General features: G+C 44.5%; 1 protein-coding gene across 1 annotated transcript in view; it reads right to left on the reverse strand.

The window, feature by feature from the left end:
• Window positions 1–2502: 2502 nt before the first annotated feature.
• The window catches only part of LOC143974899 (olfactory receptor 6F1-like), a 31062-nt gene continuing 16539 nt past the window's right edge, over window positions 2503–17025 (reverse strand). Inside the window, exon 2 of the mRNA XM_077477114.1 lies at window positions 2503–4349. Coding sequence (XP_077333240.1) covers window positions 3173–4153 — 981 coding nt within the window. The 5' untranslated portion in view covers window positions 4154–4349 and the 3' untranslated portion in view covers window positions 2503–3172. The remainder of the gene's footprint in view (window positions 4350–17025) is intronic.

Raw genomic sequence — 17025 nt, forward strand, 5'->3', positions numbered from 1 at the left:
TTTGGTTCTGGGTGATGCCACCAGCCCAATTTTTCAGCCCCTGTTTAACAGGGGTGTGTAATTACAATTGTTGATGCAATGCTTTGCAGCATGGCTCATTCCTGCACTCCAACTAGAGTATATGGGAGAGGTTGCAGTGTCGTGGCACCAGCACCAGTGCCTAAGGCCCAATTTTTCAGGGGCATGTAATTACAATTCTTGATATAATATTTCCCAGCAGGGCCCGTTCCTGTGCCCACCAAGAGTAACTGTGAGGACTTATAGTGTTGTGGCACCAGCACCACCCCCACAACCACCAAAGGCCCAATTTTTCTACCACTGTTCAACAATGGCATGTAATTACAATTCTTGTTATAATTGTTCAAAGCAGGGCGCCCCAGTGCCCACCAAGTGTCACTTTGAGGGCTTACAGTGTTGTGGCAACACCAGCACCTGTTCCGCCATTTCTGCAGAGCATATAGGGCAGGCCCCTACTTTCAAACATCCAACTTACAAACGCCTCCTACTTGCAAACGGAAGGAGACAACAGGAAGTGAGATGAAAAAAGATGGATGGCAAAACAAATTATACAGGGGTGATAACCCTTCCCTATGTTTTCCAAAAATCTTAAAAATAGATTTTTTGACTGGAGCTACACTTTAAAAATGTACCAGTTCAAAATTACAAACAGATTCTACTTAAAACAACAAACCTACACAGTCCCTGTCTTGTTTGCACCACCTGTATACTCCTGTTCTGAGTATATAGGACCCGGGGGCCCCACACCTTTCCTTTTTTTAATATGGGTACGGGGTTTCCCTTAATATCCGTACAAGACCCAAAGGGGCTGGTAATGGGCAGGGGGGGCTACCTATGCCATTTTTCTCAATGATTTTCATCGATATTGCCGGAACCAGATATTACATTAAAACCGCAAGCAGTTTTAAATGACTTTTTTTCAGTTAAATGTCATTTTGTTCTAAACACGGGAAACACGTGCCACTTTACAGGCATACTATAGACACCCCCCCCCCCCCCCCCCCGGCACGATATTTAAAAGGAATATTTCACTTTTTTTTTTCACTTTAATCGTCATTAAAATCAGTGCTCCCGAAAAAACGTCAGTTTTTTAAAACATTTTAGGCATTGACCCATGTCCCCTGGGGCAGGAGCCAGGTCCCCAAACCCTTTTTAGGACAATATCTTGCATATTAGCCATTAAAATTAGCACTTGTTATTTCGAACGTTCGAGTCCCATAGACTTCAATGGGGTTCTAAAGTTCGCACAAATTTTTGGTGTTCGGCTCATCCCTAATGAGGGATCTACAGGAGCAGCTAAGTGAGTTTTTCAGCTTTTGGTGGAGGCACTGATGCACCAAATCACTATAAGATGGTGGATGGTGGAGATAGTCACCAGGATTATATAAGACTTATGCCTCGTACACACGATCAAACTATCCGGCGGACTTGGTCCGGCGGACTAGAGTCCGCCGGACAATCCGCCTGTGTGTGGGCTCCGGCGGACTTTTTTTCCCCAAAAGTCTGGTGGACTTAGAAAGTAGTTTTGACTCAAAAACTGTCCGCTGGACTGCGAGTCCGGCAGACAATCCGGCCGTGTGTGTGCTAGTCCGCCGGACTTTTGAAATGAATGGACTTTCCCGCGCACGGAGGAAAGTGCGTTCTTTTTTAACGCAGCTCCAGGTAGCCAGGACTAGCGAAGGAAGTCAATGTCACCACCTTCGTCGGCGAGATTGACATGTCGCCGGTCCCGTCATCTGGTATGGACTTAAAGGGGAAGCCCTACACCGAAAAAACGGCGTGGGGGTCCCCCCAAGGTCCATATAAGACCCTTATCCGAGCACGCTACCCGGCCGGTCAGGAAAGGGGGTGGAGACAAGCGAGCGCCCCACCCCCCCAAGCCATACCAGGCCGCGTGCCCTCAACATGGGGGGTGCTTTGGGGAAGGGAGGGCCGTGCGGCCCCCCACCCCAAAGCACCTTGTCAACCATGTTGATGAGGACAAGGGCCTCTTCCCGACAACCCTGGCCATTGGTTGTCGGGGTCTGCGGGCGGGGTGCTTATCGGAATCCGGGAGCCCCCTTTAATAAGGGGGCCCCAGATACTGGCCCCCACCCTATGTGAATGAGTATGGGGTACAATGTACCCCTACCCATTCACCTGTGAAAAAAATGTAAATAAAACACAACACACAAGGGTTAAAAATAATTTATTGCACAGCTCCGGGGGTCTTCTTGCGTCTTGGGGGGTCTTCTCGCCAGACTCCTCCACTATCTTCTGCTAGCTCTTTTACTAGCGGAGGAGCCCGGCTTTCTTCGCCGCACACTCGTCCCCACCCCCTTTCCTGACCGGCCGGGTAGAGTGCTCGGATAAGGGTCTTATATGGACCTTGGGGGAGACCCCCATGCCGTTTTTTCGGCGTGGGGCTTCCCCTTTTAGTCCATACCAGGAGACGGGGCCAGCGATGTGTCAATCTCGCCGCCTAAGGCGGCGACATTGACTTCCTTCGCTAGTCCGCCTACCTGGAGCCGCATTCAAAATGAACGAACTTTCCTCCGTGTGTGGGCAAGTCCGTTCATTTCAAAAGTACGGCGGACTCCCGCCATAGTCTGGTGGACCTAGTCCGCCAGAAAAGTCCGGTCGTGTGTGGGCAGATCTGCTCATTCGGAAAGCCCGGCGTACTATCCAGTGGTTTGTCTGCCAGACTAAGTCCGCCGGATAGTCTGATTGTGTGTACGTGGCATTACTATCACAACACTTGTGGACTTTCTTGATATTATCATCATTCTGGTCATTCATATTTTGTTTTTCACATTTTTATTATTTATCGTAATTCTATATATTTTTATATGTTTTTGAACTGTGTTTATGTCCCACAGGAGAATTGCTGCTTAATTAAGTTTTCTTGTGTTCATGAGGCTTTATAATAGTGCAGTTTTTTTTACAGAAATAGTGTATGTATATTGTACATTCATATCAGTCCCTGCCTTCAAGGAGCTTAAAGTATTAGGCCCCTTACTCAAATGTATCTATACACATACTAGAACCAGTTTTAGACAGGAGCCAATTAACATACAATCATGTCTTTGGAGTGTGGGAAGAAACGAGTGTGCCCAGACAAAGCCCAGACACAAGGAGAATGGAGTCTGTAGAACTGAAGTCTCTAGAGATGTTGTCACCCTCCTTGTGCTATTATCATTTGGCTCACGAAAGCCTTTCTAAGGGCCGCTTTCACATCTTTGTTTCTCAGGCAGTAGATCATAGGGTTCATCAGAGGGGTCACCACACAATAGAAGATGGACACCACCTTGTCAAGTGTGAACCTGATGTGAGAATTGGGGCGTATGTACATAAATATGATCGTTCCATTAAAGATCAATACCACCGTCAGGTGGGAAGCACAAGTGTTAAAAGCCTTCTTCTGGCCTTCAACAGATGGAATCTTCAGAACGGTGAAAATTATAAAAGTGTAAGAGACCATGATAAGACAAAAGCAGCCAAGTGTTAAACTCCAGGATATCACAGAGAATGTGAACTCACCTCTTGAGGTGTCCACACAAGACAGCTTCAGAAGGGGCGAGTAATCACAAAAGAAGTGGTCAATGTAATTTGGGAAACAGAAGCTAAGGGTGGATATCCAGATAGTGGGGCAGGCAGCTGTTATAAACCCAACTATCCAAGGGGCAAGTGCCAGCCCCAAAGTAGTCCTTCTGGTCATTAACCTGGTATAGTGTAAGGGCTGGCAGATTGCGACATATCGATCATAGCCCATGACAACAAGGAAACAATTCTCTGCTGCTCCAAAAGCGAAGAAAAAGTAAAACTGAGCAAGGCAGCCAGCAGAGGTGATCTCTTTGTTCCGAGTCAGCACAGCATCCAACATCTTTGGAATAGTCACTGTGGTGTATAGAACCTCCACCAAAGAGAAGTTGGCCAAAAGCAGATACATGGGCTTGTGTAGGCGGTTATCCATTAGAATAAGTGTGATGATAAGAACATGAGCCCCCAAGGTAAGGATGTACATGATAGAGAAAAGGGAAAAAAGAAAGATCTCTATGTTCCTCATGGTCTCAAAACCCACAATGATGAAGATATAAGCTAAACTCTGATTAACGTGGTCTGATGTTGGCACGATCCCTGAAACATAGAAATACATAATGTTGATCTAAACCCTACGTGGATGACATTTAATTAAAGTACTGTGCATCATAAAACATTTATTTTGTATCTCAGTACTGATGATCTCCTCCAGCCTCTTTCAACTACTTCCTTTCTACGTGCAGTTGCTCCAATATCATTTGCAAATTATTGTGCTGGACGGGCTTCCTTATCATGCCAGTGGTGGACAATGCCTGTAAAATACACATGAAAATAGTAAGCGGTAATAATCCTTTCTGAGAAGGAAGCAGCCAACATCCCTATATAGTATGTTTAAACCAAAGCGGTTACATAGATGAGACTTTTATGGTGCGAGTGAACATACAGATAGCAATAGCTATACAATTATATTTATTATGCGTTCTTAAAAACACTCATATAACAAAGAATAGTAAGGCTAATAAAATACTGCAGAGTATCAATATTAATAATTAATAATAGAAACAGTTTCTCCATTCCCACTTACTTACTTAAGTCAACGATAGGACAATGCCTGTCGACCAGTGGCGGCTGGTGCTCAAAATCTTTGGGGGGGCACAAACAAATTGAAAAAAAAATAAAATAAATCAATTGCAGCTTCACTGTGCCATCAAATACCACCACTGTGCCATCAAACGCAGCCAATGTAACTGTGCCCATCAAATGGTGCCACTGTGCCATCAAATGTAGCCACTGTGCCATTAAACACAGCCACTGTGCTCATCAATTGCAGCCACTGCCCATCAAACGCTGCCACTATGCCATCAAATGCTGCCACTGTGCCATCAAATGCTCCCAGTGCTGCCACTGTGCCATCAAATGCTCCCACTATGCCATCCAATGCTGCCATCCACTGCGCCATCAAATGCTCCCAATGCTGCCACTTTGCCATCAAATGCTCCTACTGTGCCATCCAATGCTGTCACTGTGCCATCCAATGCTCCCAATGCTGCCACTGTGCCATCAAATGCTGCCACTATGCCATCCACTGCTGCCAATGGGATCCCCCAAACCCCTCGCCATCCGCCCAGCACTTACTCTGTCTCGGTGGGGCAGCAGGTGATGGCGAGCGGTGTCTCCTATGCATCTTCTCCCCTCCATGTGTCTTCTCCCGTCCTGTCCTATGATTGGACGCCTGATAGGTGTTCAATCACAGCGCCTGATGTTCAGCAAATCAGGCGACTGGTAAAAGACCTGGCAACCTGATTGGCTGAGAGGTGGGTCAATGTTAGCAAAGCGAATTCCTTCGGCTTTGCTAACATTGAGCTGAGTGACAAGGAACGCACAGCGTTGAGCCAACTACTCACTTTTTTTAGACGCCTATTAGAGCCTACGGCTCTTATCAGGTGCTTTCAAAAAACACCCCCGCCACTGTAATTCAGGTGCCCGGTGACGGAAAAGGGGCCAGGCACCTGAATAGGGGGTGTCAGCAGCGACCATAGATGGTGATTAGAGAGTGGCAGGAGAGGGGGTGCCGCCACTGGTGTGGACCAACATAGATAGATGTGGGTTGAGCTTGGCACCTTTTTTTAGCAAGGTCCCAGGTGTCCTCTAGTCTAATGAGAACCTTTAGAGCCAAGAACTGCTGACATCCTTCCATATAGGGTGGGTTGCAAGTTAGATTAATGGGCACTAGACACTTCTTGAATGCAAAGAGATTTTATTTCTCTTAAACAGAACTTTGGGAGAGAGGGTTAGGGCCAGGACACCCTTAGGTAGTTACAATGTTAATTGGCAGACTCCGAGACTTCTACAGGTAGACAGTCATTCAAGGAAAGGCATCTAGAAAGATGTCACATCTGCATGTGTAGGAATGCTGTCTCCTAAGGCAACAGTCTCTAACACAATGTGTAAAAGTTCTGCCCATTCCACTACAATCACTTCCTGTAGTTCTTCAAACCCACTGAGCTCCCAGTCTCTCTCTCTCTCTCGCTAGACTAGATGATTCCCTTGAGCTCTTCACTGTAGTATCTTTCTCAAGCGTCACCCCAGCCTGTCTGTTGGGTCCCTACCTTGGCACTCCAGATACTTATCAAGCTTCACCCCACTGGCCTGCTTGGTCCCTGGCTTGACACACAAGGCTGCTCTGCAAGCATCACCTCCGCTGGCTGGGTCCCTGGCTTGACACCTGCTGAAGTTGTCTGATTCTTCACCGTCCCTGGTTGGTGAGAATACTGCTCTGGTACTTGCTTTGAGAGTAACCAAGTATCCTTAGCCTTTCTGGATCTTGAACTCGGCCATGACGGCCCCCTAATATATGCAAAAACTATACAAAGCCTACAGCGGGGAACTCATACCTGCACTTCAAAAGTTGTCACTTTCCAAAATGGATTAAAAATATACCTAAGGGACAGTTCTGTCGTTTGAGACAGAACTTCACACGGGACATTGATTACATCCAATCCAGCTCGTCCCTCAAAACAAAATTTAAAAAAAAACAATACCCCGAGAGTCTCGTGGAGGATGCATACCAGCTATACCTACACGGCAAACCTAAAAAAGTCGATCCTAGCCATAGAGACCATTCCAGCAACTCATTACCACCTTTCACTGTAAACACAAAAAAATTGAGAAAATCATAGAAAAACACTGGAGTATACTACAACAAGACCCCCACCTGAAACCTATTCTTCCCTCTCGGCCCAAAACAACATGCCATAAGGCACCCAACCTCAAGAGTAAAATGGCTCCTAGTAAATTAAAAACTACTCCCATGTCCATCACGATACCTACCCTCATCCCTCTTGTGGGAATGTACCGGTGTCATAAGAAACTGTGCAAAATGTGCATCTTTGTGGAACATGGTCAGAAGTCTTTCAACACCAAAGGCACTACCTATAGTCTGAGGGACTTCTATAATTGTTCCTCAGATTATGTGGTATATGGCCTTACTTGCCCCTGCGGTCTTATCTATGTTGGCCGAACTATCCGGCCGGCTAGACAAAGGTTTGGGGAACACAGGCGGTTGATTGAAAAGGCAAAACTGACCCACACAGTGTCCCCAGACATTTTGTCACTGCACACCATGGGTCCACCTCTGGCCTCAGGGTTTGGGTCATAGAACAAATTCTCAGCTCTCTTCCCCCAGCTGAACGCTTCAAAAAACTTTGCACCAGGGAAACTTACTGGATCTACTGCCTAGACACCTTAGCGCCTGGTGGAATTAACGAAAGTATTGAGATTTTGACTATTCTTTGATTCCTTCTCTTTCTATTATTACTTGTTATTATATATTTTTTATATATATATATTTTTTTTTATATTTTTTTTTATTATTATTATTTTTATATTTATTTTCATTTTATTTATTTATTTATTTTATTTCCACATCCATCATTTTCATTTTTATTTCTTCTTCATTCTTATATTTTTATTTTTAGTTTCTTTTTTTTTTCATCAATTCCCATTTATTTTGTCCTTCTTCTCCCTCTCATATTTTTTTTCATAATTTTTTTTCATTTGTTTCATTATTATAATTTTTCACTTTGGTTTCATTACCAACTCCTCTTATTTCACCACACATATATAAATAAATATATATACATGTCCATACATATATCTTGCACTACTCTTTCTCCCATTTGCTCCTCTTCTTCCTGTTTCCATTGTATTTAGTTCTGTTTCCTCACATTATTATGGTCCCCCTGCATTGGTCCGTGCCTTATTAGTTCCTATGCCTGTATATTGGTTCCGGCATCCCCGCCCCCTTTCCCTCCCCTGTGTGCTATTTATACCCCTGCCCTGATTCCAAGAGCCCAGCTTGATAAAGGAGCGCAGCCGTCCTGTCATACGCGGTCTTGCCAGCTCAGGAAACGCGTTGCATCCCCTGTGACGTCATCTCCCGTCGCCCGGAGTTCCTCGTGCGTTCCCTGCCTCGGACTAACGCTCACTGCTCTACATCGGGCGGCTCTGCACATCTAATACAGCCCCCAAGAGCGGACACACGCCGACAGGACTCCCCCAGCGCAAGGGATACATATGACACATCAAGGGTCTCCCTCCGGTTGGAATCTTTACATTGCCTGTTAATGTACTACTTAATGTGAGTGTTTTTAACCACCTGTGCATTAAATAAGAATTTTACAGTCTACACTCAGAGGCGCCTCTCTCTCTTATCTTCAGGGCTGGTGCATGACTCCACCTTACCCTGCCCTTGCTACACATGACCTATCTGACCCCTACACTGACCCCCTGACACAAACTAATCCACCTGACTCCTACTTCCTGCACTACTCACATCACACTGACCCTTACACTGACCCACCTGATAATTACACCGACCCACCTGGCACCTACACCAACCCACCTGGCACCTACACTGCCAATTACACTGACCATCACGCTGACACCTACACTGACCATCACGCTGACACCTACACTAAAAACACATACCCTGAAAACACATACCCTGAAAACACATACACTGACACATACAATGGCACTGACGCATACACTGACGCATACACTGACACAACACATACACTGACACGACACATACACTGACACATCACACTGACACGACACATCACACAGACACATCACACTGACATGACACATACACAGACACATCACACTGACATGACACATACACTGACGCATTACACTGACATGACACATACACTGACGCATTACACTGACATGACACATACACTGACACATTACACTGACATGACACATACACAGACACATCACACTGACATGACACATACACTGACACATCACACTGACATGACACATACACATCACACTGACATGACACATACACATCACACTGACATGACACATACACAGACACATCACACTGACATGACACATACACAGACACATCACACTGACATGACACATACACTGACGCATTACACTGACATGACACATACACTGACACATTACACTGACATGACACATACACAGACACATCACACTGACATGACACATACACATCACACTGACATGACACATACACATCACACTGACATGACACATACACTGACGCATTACACTGACATGACACATACACAGACACATCACACTGACATGACACATACACAGACACATCACACTGACATGACACATACACAGACACATCACACTGACATGACACATACACAGACACATCACACTGACATGACACATACACTGACACATTACACTGACATGACACATACACAGACACATCACACTGACATGACACATACACTGACACATTACACTGACATGACACATACACAGACACATCACACTGACATGACACGTACACTGACGCATTACACTGACATGACACATACACAGACACATCACACTGACATGACACATACACTGACACATTACACTGACATGACACATACACAGACACATCACACTGACATGACACATACACTGACACATTACACTGACATGACACATACACAGACACATCACACTGACATGACACATACACTGACACATTACACTGACATGACACATACACAGACACATCACACTGACATGACACATACACAGACACATCACACTGACATGACACATACACAGACACATCACACTGACATGACACATACACAGACACATCACACTGACATGACACATACACAGACACATCACACTGACATGACACATACACTGACACATTACACTGACATGACACATACACAGACACATCACACTGACATGACACATACACTGACACATCACACTGACATGACACATACACATCACACTGACATGACACATACACATCACACTGACATGACACATACACAGACACATCACACCGACATGACACATACACTGACACATCACACTGACATGACACATACACAGACACATCACACTGACATGACACATACACTGACACATCACACTGACATGACACATACACTGACACATCACACTGACATGACACATACACAGACACATCACACTGACATGACACATACACTGACACATCACACTGACATGACACATACACATCACACTGACATGACACATACACATCACACTGACATGACACATACACAGACACATCACACCGACATGACACATACACATCACACTGACATGACACATACACATCACACTGACATGACACATACACTTACACATCACAGTGACGTGACACATACACATCACACTGACATGACACATACACATCACACTGACATGACACATACACTGACACATCACACTGACATGACACATACACTGACGCATTACACTGACATGACACATACACAGACACATCACACTGACATGACACATACACAGACACATCACACTGACATGACACATACACATCACACTGACATGACACATACACAGACACATCACACCGACATGACACATACACAGACACATCACACTGACATGACACATACACAGACACATCACACTGACATGACACATACACTGACACATCACACTGACATGACACATACACTGACACATCACACTGACATGACACATACACAGACACATCACACTGACATGACACATACACATCACACTGACATGACACATACACAGACACATCACACCGACATGACACATACACAGACACATCACACTGACATGACACATACACATCACACTGACATGACACATACACAGACACATCACACCGACATGACACATACACAGACACATCACACTGACATGACACATACACATCACACTGACATGACACATACACAGACACATCACACTGACATGACACATACACAGACACATCACACTGACATGACACATACACTGACACATCACACTGACATGACACATACACTGACACATCACACTGACATGACACATACACTGACGCATTACACTGACATGACACATACACAGACACATCACACTGACATGACACATACACAGACACATCACACTGACATGACACATACACATCACACTGACATGACACATACACAGACACATCACACCGACATGACACATACACAGACACATCACACTGACATGACACATACACAGACACATCACGCTGACATGACACATACACAGACACATCACACTGACATGACACATACACAGACACATCACGCTGACATGACACATACACAGACACATCACACTGACATGACACATACACAGACACATCACACTGACATGACACATACACAGACACATCACACTGACATGACACATACACATCACACTGACATGACACATACACAGACACATCACACCGACATGACACATACACAGACACATCACACTGACATGACACATACACATCACACTGACATGACACATACACAGACACATCACACTGACATGACACATACACAGACACATCACACTGACATGACACATACACTGACACATCACACTGACATGACACATACACTGACACATCACACTGACATGACACATACACTGACGCATTACACTGACATGACACATACACAGACACATCACACTGACATGACACATACACAGACACATCACACTGACATGACACATACACATCACACTGACATGACACATACACAGACACATCACACCGACATGACACATACACAGACACATCACACTGACATGACACATACACAGACACATCACGCTGACATGACACATACACAGACACATCACACTGACATGACACATACACTGACACATCACACTGACATGACACATACACAGACACATCACACTGACATGACACATACACAGACACATCACACTGACATGACACATACACATCACACTGACATGACACATACACAGACACATCACACCGACATGACACATACACAGACACATCACACTGACATGACACATACACAGACACATCACGCTGACATGACACATACACAGACACATCACACTGACATGACACATACACTGACACATCACACTGACATGACACATACACAGACACATCACACTGACATGACACATACACATCACACTGACATGACACATACACAGACACATCACACCGACATGACACATACACAGACACATCACACTGACATGACACATACACAGACACATCACGCCGACATGACACATACACAGACACATCACACCGACATGACACATACACAGACACATCACACTGACATGACACATACACAGACACATCACACTGACATGACACATACACAGACACATCACACTGACATGACACATACACAGACACATCACACTGACATGACACATACACAGACACATCACACTGACATGACACATACACAGACACATCACACTGACATGACACATACACAGACACATCACACTGACATGACACATACACTGACGCATTACACTGACATGACACATACACTGACACATTACACTGACATGACACATACACAGACACATCACACTGACATGACACATACACATCACACTGACATGACACATACACATCACACTGACATGACACATACACTGACGCATTACACTGACATGACACATACACAGACACATCACACTGACATGACACATACACAGACACATCACACTGACATGACACATACACAGACACATCACACTGACATGACACATACACAGACACATCACACTGACATGACACATACACTGACACATTACACTGACATGACACATACACAGACACATCACACTGACATGACACATACACTGACACATTACACTGACATGACACATACACAGACACATCACACTGACATGACACGTACACTGACGCATTACACTGACATGACACATACACAGACACATCACACTGACATGACACATACACTGACACATTACACTGACATGACACATACACAGACACATCACACTGACATGACACATACACTGACACATTACACTGACATGACACATACACAGACACATCACACTGACATGACACATACACTGACACATTACACTGACATGACACATACACAGACACATCACACTGACATGACACATACACTGACGCATTACACTGACATGACACATACACAGACACATCACACTGACATGACACATACACAGACACATCACACTGACATGACACATACACAGACACATCACACTGACATGACACATACACAGACACATCACACTGACATGACACATACACAGACACATCACACTGACATGACACATACACTGACACATTACACTGACATGACACATACACAGACACATCACACTGACATGACACATACACTGACACATCACACTGACATGACACATACACATCACACTGACATGACACATACACATCACACTGACATGACACATACACAGACACATCACACCGACATGACACATACACTGACACATCACACTGACATGACACATACACAGACACATCACACTGACATGACACATACACTGACACATCACACTGACATGACACATACACTGACACATCACACTGACATGACACATACACAGACACATCACACTGACATGACACATACACTGACACATCACACTGACATGACACATACACATCACACTGACATGACACATACACATCACACTGACATGACACATACACAGACACATCACACCGACATGACACATACACATCACACTGACATGACACATACACATCACACTGACATGACACATACACTTACACATCACAGTGACGTGACACATACACATCACACTGACATGACACATACACATCACACTGACATGACACATACACTGACACATCACACTGACATGACACATACACTGACGCATTACACTGACATGACACATACACAGACACATCACACTGACATGACACATACACAGACACATCACACTGACATGACACATACACATCACACTGACATGACACATACACAGACACATCACACCGACATGACACATACACAGACACATCACACTGACATGACACATACACAGACACATCACACTGACATGACACATACACTGACACATCACACTGACATGACACATACACAGACACATCACACTGACATGACACATACACAGACACATCACACTGACATGACACATACACATCACACTGACATGACACATACACAGACACATCACACCGACATGACACATACACAGACACATCACACTGACATGACACATACACATCACACTGACATGACACATACACAGACACATCACACCGACATGACACATACACAGACACATCACACTGACATGACACATACACATCACACTGACATGACACATACACAGACACATCACACTGACATGACACATACACAGACACATCACACTGACATGACACATACACTGACACATCACACTGACATGACACATACACTGACACATCACACTGACATGACACATACACTGACGCATTACACTGACATGACACATACACAGACACATCACACTGACATGACACATACACAGACACATCACACTGACATGACACATACACATCACACTGACATGACACATACACAGACACATCACACCGACATGACACATACACAGACACATCACACTGACATGACACATACACAGACACATCACGCTGACATGACACATACACAGACACATCACACTGACATGACACATACACAGACACATCACGCTGACATGACACATACACAGACACATCACACTGACATGACACATACACAGACACATCACACTGACATGACACATACACAGACACATCACCTTGACATGACACATACACATCACACTGACATGACACATACACAGACACATCACACCGACATGACACATACACAGACACATCACACTGACATGACACATACACATCACACTGACATGACACATACACAGACACATCACACTGACATGACACATACACAGACACATCACACTGACATGACACATACACAGACACATCACACTGACATGACACATACACAGACACATCACACTGACATGACACATACACTGACACATTACACTGACATGACACATACACAGACACATCACACTGACATGACACATACACTGACACATCACACTGACATGACACATACACATCACACTGACATGACACATACACATCACACTGACATGACACATACACAGACACATCACACCGACATGACACATACACTGACACATCACACTGACATGACACATACACAGACACATCACACTGACATGACACATACACTGACACATCACACTGACATGACACATACACTGACACATCACACTGACATGACACATACACAGACACATCACACTGACATGACACATACACTGACACATCACACTGACATGACACATACACATCACACTGACATGACACATACACATCACACTGACATGACACATACACAGACACATCACACCGACATGACACATACACATCACACTGACATGACACATACACATCACACTGACATGACACATACACTTACACATCACAGTGACGTGACACATACACATCACACTGACATGACACATACACATCACACTGACATGACACATACACTGACACATCACACTGACATGACACATACACTGACGCATTACACTGACATGACACATACACAGACACATCACACTGACATGACACATACACAGACACATCACACTGACATGACACATACACATCACACTGACATGACACATACACAGACACATCACACCGACATGACACATACACAGACACATCACACTGACATGACACATACACAGACACATCACACTGACATGACACATACACTGACACATCACACTGACATGACACATACACAGACACATCACACTGACATGACACATACACAGACACATCACACTGACATGACACATACACATCACACTGACATGACACATACACAGACACATCACACCGACATGACACATACACAGACACATCACACTGACATGACACATACACATCACACTGACATGACACATACACAGACACATCACACCGACATGACACATACACAGACACATCACACTGACATGACACATACACATCACACTGACATGACACATACACAGACACATCACACTGACATGACACATACACAGACACATCACACTGACATGACACATACACTGACACATCACACTGACATGACACATACACTGACACATCACACTGACATGACACATACACTGACGCATTACACTGACATGACACATACACAGACACATCACACTGACATGACACATACACAGACACATCACACTGACATGACACATACACATCACACTGACATGACACATACACAGACACATCACACCGACATGACACATACACAGACACATCACACTGACATGACACATACACAGACACATCACGCTGACATGACACATACACAGACACATCACACTGACATGACACATACACAGACACATCACGCTGACATGACACATACACAGACACATCACACTGACATGACACATACACAGACACATCACACTGACATGACACATACACAGACACATCACCTTGACATGACACATACACATCACACTGACATGACACATACACAGACACATCACACCGACATGACACATACACAGACACATCACACTGACATGACACATACACATCACACTGACATGACACATACACAGACACATCACACTGACATGACACATACACAGACACATCACACTGACATGACACATACACTGACACATCACACTGACATGACACATACACTGACACATCACACTGACATGACACATACACTGACGCATTACACTGACATGACACATACACAGACACATCACACTGACATGACACATACACAGACACATCACACTGACATGACACATACACATCACACTGACATGACACATACACAGACACATCACACCGACATGACACATACACAGACACATCACACTGACATGACACATACACAGACACATCACACTGACATGACACATACACAGACACATCACGCTGACATGACACATACACATCACACTGACATGACACAT

The sequence above is a fragment of the Lithobates pipiens genome, unplaced genomic scaffold, assembly GCF_037356315.1.
Source record: "Lithobates pipiens isolate NorthernLeopardFrog02 unplaced genomic scaffold, aLitPip1_a1.2 Scaffold_1, whole genome shotgun sequence".
Classification (NCBI taxonomy): Eukaryota; Metazoa; Chordata; class Amphibia; order Anura; family Ranidae; genus Lithobates; species Lithobates pipiens.